We start from the raw sequence: 9527 nt of genomic DNA, 5'->3' as shown, positions 1-9527 counted from the left end.
TAAACAAATTGATAGCTAGAGGATCACTGATACTTAAAAATATAAAGATAATAAGAGGGTTAATAAGAACAACTAGGGAAAGAATCAACTTATATGAAATTATTCTATCATGTCCTACGGTACATAAGAGTGCAATTATTGGTCTATGTCGGTTTGCCTATGATTAATGGCTGATGATTAATTAATTATACTATTAAATCAATTTCAAATCATTGGAGCTTTAATTTTAATCTATATATCCATTAGTTCCCTTTGAAAGTTATAATCTATACGTCAATTAGGTCTTATTGCTAACTCACAATGATTAAAGAGAGGTTCGAAGTCTTGAAAGAATAATTTTAATTATTCAAATTATATTAGCTTGCTTCTGATTTTAGGCTTATTAGCCTAACCACTTATTTATACAAGATCATTGTAAAAATGATTGCCCCTAGATTGAAGACAGTGTTGCCTAGTATCATTTTGGAAAATCAAATGGCTTTTGTCAGTGGGAGACAAATTATAGATGCTATTCTCCTTGCCAACGAGGCTATTGATTATCGGAAGATAAAAAAGGTTAAAGGTTTTGTAATCAAGCTGGACATTGAAAAGGCTTTCGATAAAATCAATTGGAACTTCATTAACTTTATGCTTAGGAATAAAAACCTTCCTAAAAAATGGAGAGAATGGATCAGCTCATGTATTTCATATGTGCAATACTTAGTGCTTATCAATGGAAAATCTCATGGAAGAATCAAACCGAACAGGGGAATTAGATAGGGAAACCCTCTATCCTCATTCATTTTTTGTTTTCGATATGGACTATTTAAGTAGCATTCTTTAGCACCTTGAATACACAGGCAAAATCAAAGGGATTGTTATGAACAATATCAATCTAACTCATCTTCTCTTTGCAGATGATATTCTTCTATTTGTGGAGGATAATGATGACTACATAAGAAATCTTCAATTTGTCATCCATCTTTTTGAAAATGCTGTAGGGCTCAACATTAACTTATCAAAATCCATCATCTCCCTGATTAATGTCTCCAAAGAGAGAACTGATTTGATTGCCAAAAGTTGGGGTATATCGACTCAATTCCATCCAATCTCGTATCTTGGTATGCCTCTTGGGGGTAGGCTTAGAACTATATCTTTTTGAGATAACATAACTGAAAAAATCCACAAGAAATTGAGCAACTGGAAATATGCATATATTTCAAAAGGGGCCAGACCTTACCCTCATCAATTCTTCTTTATCTAGCCTCCCTATCTATCAGGTCTTAGTTTTTAAAGCCCCCATTTCTTCGTGCAAAAAAATTGAAAAATACTGGAGGGACTTTTTATGGAGAGGAAACTTTGATGACCTATGTTTTAATGCAAATTTGAAAAAGAGGTTGAATCTGATTAGTTGGTTCATTGCTACTGCTCCTAGAGAAAAAGGGGTCTTGGTATCTCTCCTATAACAGATACAAACTTTGCTCTTCTGACTAGATGGTTATGGAGATACTATACAAAACCGAACGCTTTGTAGAGGTCCTTAAATGATGCAAAATACTTAAAAACCCACCCAGGTAACCTCCCCACAATTGGAAGATTCAGTAGCCTTAATGCCCCTTGCCATTTGTAAAGGTGCTGATTGGTTCAATGAACAAATTGCCTTGGAAGATCAATGATGGTAGATCCCTTTCGTTTTGCACATCAATTGGCTTCATCCCATCCCCTTAGCCTCACGATTTCTAGACTCTTTGCCTTATCTTATAAGAAAAACAGATCAATTAGAGATGCTTGGAGTGAAAAGGTCAATGATTGAGACTTCAAACCTAGAAGACCTCTCTGTGATAGGGAGATCATCCAATGGAACTCCATAAAATTGAGATTTCAGCCATTTCTAATCATAGAGGTTTGGATTTTTCTTTATGGAAATTAAATAGCAATGGATCTTTCTCCACTAGGTTTGTTAAACTTGTTATATATTCTTCTATCTCTGATGGTAGTGTTTTGCTGCTTTTGTTTATAAACATTTATGGAAATCAAAAATCTAAAAAAAAAAAAAAAATGTAAATTTTTCTTTGGTCTGTGCTGCACAATTAGGTCTTCGCCATTGATATGATTTAGAGAAGATTGAAGAATATGTGCCTCAACCCAAATTGGTGTGATATACCATAAAAACAATGAATCTTCTAACCATCTTTTCCTCTCATGCTTTATTGCACAACTTTTTTGGAACAGAATGGATCCTTCCTTGGGTTGGATGAGCTTTTCCCTAAACATTAAAAGCCTTTGTGAGAATTTATTTGCTCTATCAACACCAAATCCAAAAGAGGGCTATTCCGCTTCAATTTAATGGTGGCTGTCATCATTTTTGGTCTCTTTAGTTGGGCAGAAACAATAGAACTTTTCAAAATAATTATTCAAGCACTATCAACATTTGGGAAGTCCTATGCAACCTCACCGGGCTTTGGTCTTCAAAAAAGCAATCTCTTCTCAAATTACTCTCAATCTGTTATTGCTCTAAATTTATCTACTTTCATTTAATACTATCCTTTTAGGCTTGTCTATATATATATTGACTTTTTGTATCCTCTTGTGCTTATTGAATATATTTGGAGGAAATGATGAGGGTACTAAATGGATGCCTACGTGAGGATGCTTGGGTGGTCCTATTGGTCCATTTGGTATCATTTTCTAAAAAGTTGTATTAATTATATATGATATGATTAGAGAATTAATGATTCAGATATTAAATTAATACAAATAAAAATTTATATTACAACCGTACATTAAGCATATTTGAATATGATTTAATTAAATATGAGATATTTAATTAAATTAATTATTATTTTATAAATATTAAATAAATATATATAAAGAATTAATTAATTAACTTCCTCCCGATCAAGAGGAGGAAGTTGGGAGGTGCCCTCTCCCATACATTAAAAGTGAAGGCATCAAATTCTCGTGCAAACACACGTGTTTTCAAAATTTGTTTAAAAATCTAAAAACGGAAATACCGATGGATTTAGTATAGACCTAGGAATTGGATCCGCCATTAAATAGAAAAAGCTATCGAATACATAAAACTCACAAGGCATGCTTTTATTGAAAAAGAGGAACCTACCCTTGAACAGTACTTTCTTCTTGGTATATCCTCTCACCTTACAACAAACTCTTCCATCTCAACGTACTCAAGAACAATCACAGACAAGGACACCACCACTAGGAAAATGGAAAATTTGCCATTCTCTACACAGAATTGAGGTTTGTGAGAACCATTATTGGATGAGAGAAATATACAGAACCCAGTGAGAGATATGGATGGAGGGGAAGCTTCAACAACTGTACAATAACTTTCCATTAAGTTATTCTAATCTATATCTATATTATATATAAAAGAATGGAAGTGGACAAATTTTTTTATCTCCATTTTATCCTTTCATTATAACTTTCTTTTTGTTTTATTTTAGTGGCAATTTCATCATCACATAATTTTAATGGTTATGATCATTTTCACATTCAACAAGTTACATTTTCTTTAAATTTATTTAAATCCATTTGCTTTCCTCTCCATCCTTTAATCTTCTACCTCCCAACTATTCACATTCCCCGAACTCTTTTGTATCTCTTTCAACCTTTCAAATTCTTCTTTCTTTTTTTTTTCCAAATATTTTTTGGGTATAAATATCTCAAGCAAATCAAGTTATGTTTTTTTTATTCTCTTTTCTTCTTTCTTTTTTTTAATTTTGTCTATTTTTTATAGAGAAGTACATATATTCCTCGTTTATATGTTTCTTTTTAATACACAAACGAAGTTGGAGGAACTTAAACCACCCAACGTGGTTGACACGTAGATATGTCTATGCTCTTGTTTTTTCTTCCTTTAATTTTTTTAAAGCTATTATATTTTGAGATAATATATTATGATATTTCTAAATTTATTATTCATTTTTCACTCATTAAAGTTAAATTGAAATGACTTTTCTAATTTTATTTTCTAATTTTATAAAGTTAAATAATTTTTTCATGTGTGATATATTTTCACGTACTAGTCTTATTTAAATTCTCTAATAAATATTAAATCAGGTTTAATATATTATTAAAAAATATTACTTAGTTAATAAATTAAATAATTTCATTTCAGTCCTATTCAAATAATATTCTTTCAAAGTATGAATCTCATTCAAATACATATTAATACTAACATATATTTTATTTTAACGTACATCTCTATCCTATAGTAAAGTTATAATTGGAGGAACTAGTTTATGTTTCTAGCTCTCTATTTGGATAAATAGACTTATAAATCTAAGTCTTTCATCCCTATATATAAAAGTTTACCTTCACAAACAAGAGTTCATAATTTACCAAATCATTATCAAAGTCAATCAATTCTCAATTCCTCGACTCCCTTCTCAATTCCCTTTTTTCTGTTTCTAAAAAATGCATTCCACCGGTGGGTTCTTGCAAATTGTCACAACCAAAGAAGACATTTTCTTCTTTTTCTTTTGTACTTTTTCATCCTCTAAGTATCACAACAAAAACCATAAAGTACTTCCATTGGATGTTCGATCCAATCACACATAAAAGTTACAAATATTAATTATAATAGGTCTTTAATCTTCTAACTTTTTTGTCCATTGATGTGTTTTTCTATCTAATTAATCTTTTACATCTTTAGGATGTTCTAAAATTCATAGAACTAGTAGGAACACCCTCAAAAATATCGATTCCATGTCATATGTAAAATTCAAGTTTTTATTTAATAGATAAATTAATTATTGAATACGTTAAAAACATAGTATATAGAAAATTGAAAGCCTAGAAATTTATTAGACGCATATTCTCTAAAATACATTTAAAAAGTATAAATAAAAGGACACAAATCTAAAAAAAAAAAAGTCCATTGAATTAAATTTAACTCATACATGCCAACAAGATGATTAAAATGTTAATGGAAAGTGACATATGCAATGATGATAACAACCTATCTGCAGGCTTCCACATGATCATCTTTGTGTAAAACATGAAGTTCTAACCACAATTATTTTAATCTCTCCACATGATGTAATATAAAGTCAATGAAGATCATATATATGAAAATATTATGGTAAAGCATTATATCAGCATTGTTTAGGGTTGTAATCGGTACAAAAATATAGAGATAGATACCTTTTGGATCATCTAATTCCCAATTGTGACCCTTTTCTTCATTGGTGATTGAATATAACCTAACCTTGGACTTGGAAGTTAAAGATATTGGTTGGATTGTACCCATTAATTACACCATGCATGGTCTTTAATTAAGATTTTATAGAGCTAAGAAATGAACAAACATTCCGTTTTGTTTGCTTTTGCCTTAAGATTTAAAACCACTTTCTAACCAAATTTGGTAAAACAAAACAAACGGCCAGGAAGATAGAAAGAGAGAGTACTACGGATTGTGGAGGGGCAAGATTTTCTTTTGAAAACAATATCAATTAATATTGTATGAATTAAAATTAAAAAAAATAAATTTAAAACCTAAAACTAATTTTATGAGTGATTTAATTCAATATAAAATCAACTAAAAATTACCTAAACAAAATATTATTCTACTCCACAAATACATCGACCGAATGAGAAAGAAAAACTATAAAACTACAACTACTCAAATTTAAACAAGTCTTATATATGTATAAGTAAAAGTTATCCATTAATAATCTTGTTTAAATTGATTCAATTATATTAGTGTTATAATATAAGATATTTGAACCCATAAAAATATATATTATTTAAAAGCATGGAATAAAGTATAAATAATGGAAAGGGTTGACTTTATCAAAGTGAACGAATGAAAAGTAAACTTCCCTATGTATACGGCCATTGTACTTCAATCTTTCTCAAAAAAAAAAAAAAAAAAAAAGAATAAAAGAACTTTTATTTTATCTTTTTCACACGTGGTAGGTCTCAAGTTTTCTCATTTTATAATTACAAAACCCTAAAATTTTCTCTCCGTCCAATTACATCCTTATAACTACAACCAAAAACAAAAACAACTCTCAATTCTATTCTATTCCAATTCCCTTTTTTTTTTTTTCACTCTCTCTTGTTTGGTTTCTAGGAAAATAAGTAAAAAAATAAGATAAATATATTCTTGAGTTTGATCTTTGTGTGGGGGATAAGCTATGAACATGTTGTTTGAGCAGCATCTGCGGCAGCCACCAGAGGACGCGGGTGTAACGAGGAGAACGATGACCGTGACGATGGCCGGGGCTGGGGTCGGGGTGGCGGCGGCTGCTGGCGATAGAAAGAGGAGGGTGGTGGAGGAAGAGAGACTTGAGATTGTGGATTTGAGTGGCATTTCTTTGAACTCTTTGCCAAATCCTAATCTAAATTTGACCACCATTTGCAAATTAGACCTCTCTAATAATAACCTTCAGGTCATCTCTCTCTCTCTCTCTCACACACACGCACACACACATTTTGCCCTAATTAAGGATATTATAATAGGGGTTTTTTAAGAATAATAAAAAAGAAACAGACTATTTGCAAATTATTATGTGGAAGCTTTTTGTTTTTTGCAAAACAAACATGGCAAGTTGATTTTGTTTGTTGTGTGAAAACATTATTATTATTATTATTATTATTATTATTTAATGTTTTGCTTTCAAGATGATTTTGAAGAACTATCATTTTTAGATGACCTTGTGAGTATAATTACTATTTACTTATGGGAATTTTGGAATACAATAGGAACTTTAGAAACAGATTATCTAAAAAATAGCTATTTAAAAATAGTTATTCTTATATATTCCCATCTGTTTTTTTTTTCTTTTTTTTTTTTGGTGTGTGTGTGTGTGTTTGAAAAACGAAATTAAAAACATTTATCTAGCAAAACCATTAATGTTGAGCTTTTATTTTATTTGTTTTCTGATTTTCTATTAGAGATTATATTCTAAATGTTATAAAAGCTAAGAAATATATACTTAACATTCTCTAATGATATAACTTTATAGAACAGTTTGTATTTTCCAATAATATAGTTTTTACCCATACACTAAAAAAACAAAGAATTTATTAATTTAAAGTTTAATTTTTTTTTACTTATAACATTTCTATCTTTAAAACAACAATCAACAAACACACCTTATCCTTTGTTCTATTTTTGAGCAAAAGAGTAATTTTGAAAAATTGTTTGTTGTAATTTTGTATTTTTACAGAGTATTCCAGAGTCTCTTATTGCAAGATTGTTAAACGTTGTCGTATTAGACGTTCACTCAAACCAATTGAAAAGTCTTCCTCATTCTATTGGTTGTTTGGGTAAGCTCAAGACTTTAAATGTCTCCGGCAATCTCATTGCTTCCCTTCCCAAAACTCTTGTGGATTGCAGGTTCGTCTTTCTCTCTCCAACTGAATTTTACTCATCATCATTCAAACACACCCTCACTCTTCTTTATTCATTTTTATCGAATTTAATAATGTTTGAGATCCTAGATTTGAACATCTTACTCTTACTCTTATAGTGTCTATTCAATACTCTTAAAGGGCTTTTTTTTTTTTTTTTTTTTTTAATTGTAGAATTATGTGATATGCTTTATAGGTGTTGAACTTGCTTTTTGTTGTAATGAATAAAAAAAATCAATGCAGCATATTAATTATAAACCTAAATTAAGTCATACCAATGATATTAAAATGTTAATCTCTAAAGATAGGTTTAGAAATAATATTCATAAAATACATCCCACAAAAATTTCCAAATTGGAGTTTTCTTTTCTCCTTTTAAACAACGTTTTATATGATGTAAGAAATAAGAATATGGTGATAATTTGAAAAGGGTGAAAAGTATAGTGATCAAGAAGTAAAAAAAACGAGGCAATTACATAAGAAAGGTAACAAAAAGGTAAATGACACAAGCATTGACCTCAAAAATGAGCAAATTTTATAATGGAATATTAAACTTTAAGGGCTCCACAAAAAAAAAAAAAGAAAAAAAAAAGAAAAAGAAAAATTAGGTCAAGTGGGTATAAAAAAAAATGAATAACAAAAGTTCATCAATAAAAAAGATAATGGCATAAATCATGATTGGACTTTGACATTTAAAAAAGAAGAAAAAGAAAGAGCTCACAAATTAAAATTAGTCTATGGTGGGAGCATATGCTATATGTCTATCATTATTTCCCCTTTGAATACATTATAGATAATGTTATAAATTATCTATAATGGCAATTTTTTTTTATATGTATAAATTTCAAATTTTCAAAACAATTACTCAATTTGAGTGAATTATATGGTTGTCTACTTATAAAAGTATCAAACAATGAGTTTTAATTATATATTTGATTGCAGATCCTTAGAAGAATTGAACGTGAATTTCAACAAATTAATGAAACTTCCAGATGCATTAGGGTTTGAGCTAACAAATTTAAAAAAACTCTCCGTAAACTCCAACAAGCTAATTTATCTTCCCCACTCTATCTCCCACCTTACAAACCTTCGTATCCTTGACGCTCGTCTAAACTGCCTTACTTCCCTTCCTGATGACCTCGAAAATCTCATCAAGCTAGAAGTCTTGAATGTCAGCCAAAACTTCCACCACCTTCAGACTTTGCCTTATTCTATTGGCCTCTTGTTGTCTTTAGTTGAACTTGACATTAGCTACAACGGAATAACCACTCTCCCTGAGTCTATTGGCTGCCTCAAAAGACTCCACAAACTTTGTGTTGATGGCAATCCTTTATCATCTCCACCCTCACTTGTGTTCGAACAAGGGCTACATGCTGTTAAGGAATACTTGAGTGAGAAGATGAATGCAGGACATCAAAACCAACATAAGAAGAAGTCATGGGTAGGGAGGTTAGTTCGATATGGAACCTTCAATGGCGGGTATGGGTACTTTAGAACTACTGAATCACGTGAGGATCGAGAAGCCTTCATGTGGTCTCAGTATCGCTCAATCGATGGTCTCACTTCGCCGAGGTACGCTGGAATGTTCTCGGCACGCCGCTTTTTCACAACACGGGGGTATTTCACTCGATGACGATGCCATTTCCAATGTCATCATCCAATATATATATTTAACTTTCCTAAGAAAGATTAATCTCAATTTTATCATTTCCATTGTGAAGTTTGAGAAACTCTTAATAGATCAAAGTGGTGCAACCAAGTATGGAATATATGCTTTCTGTAGTCCTCTCTCCTTTACATAATTTAGCGTTCACCACAACACATGATATATTTTAGATCTTTTGTTTATAACTTTATCAATAAAATTGCCATTAAAAAAACATACAAATCTTTTACAAATTTCTTCTTTCTTTTGGCATACATTTTTCATTGCCACAAACTTTTTTTTTTCTTTTGTCCTCTCAAACTACCAAACACCCCAGAAGTAGATACACTTACCAAACAGAACAAAATTAACAGTTAAAAAAAAAAAGGAATAGCGAGATTGACTCATCTAAACATCTCATAAAAAGATACCTTAGAGAAGAAACCCAAAAATATCTCAAATTATTCAAATCTTTAATTTGTAAATATTAAAGTATATAGAGGGAAGTTAATTTTAACTA

General features: G+C 30.5%; 1 protein-coding gene across 1 annotated transcript; it reads left to right on the top strand.

The window, feature by feature from the left end:
- The first annotated feature begins 5982 nt into the window (after positions 1-5982).
- Positions 5983-9164, top strand: LOC103492349 (plant intracellular Ras-group-related LRR protein 6-like). The gene is made up of 3 exons (XM_008452680.3): positions 5983-6398; positions 7179-7348; positions 8305-9164. The coding sequence occupies exons 1-3, from the start codon at positions 6144-6146 to the stop codon at positions 8993-8995; spliced, it is 1116 nt and encodes a 371-aa protein (XP_008450902.2). The 5' UTR covers positions 5983-6143; the 3' UTR covers positions 8996-9164.
- Positions 9165-9527: the final 363 nt, after the last annotated feature.

Source organism: Cucumis melo, chromosome 5, assembly GCF_025177605.1.
Source record: "Cucumis melo cultivar AY chromosome 5, USDA_Cmelo_AY_1.0, whole genome shotgun sequence".
Taxonomy (NCBI): Eukaryota; Viridiplantae; Streptophyta; class Magnoliopsida; order Cucurbitales; family Cucurbitaceae; genus Cucumis; species Cucumis melo.
Note: the sequence above shows the minus strand (reverse complement) of the source record. Positions and strands in the feature narration are given on the sequence as shown.

Bases quoted from the DNA above. Each gene is read 5' to 3' on its own strand.
- LOC103492349 (XM_008452680.3), top strand. From the start codon at position 6,144: ATGAACATGTTGTTTGAGCAGCATCTGCGGCAGCCACCAGAGGACGCG. The intron at 6,399-7,178 runs GTCATCTCTCTC...GTATTTTTACAG, and splicing joins TCTCTAATAATAACCTTCAG to AGTATTCCAGAGTCTCTTAT. The intron at 7,349-8,304 runs GTTCGTCTTTCT...ATTTGATTGCAG, and splicing joins AAAACTCTTGTGGATTGCAG to ATCCTTAGAAGAATTGAACG.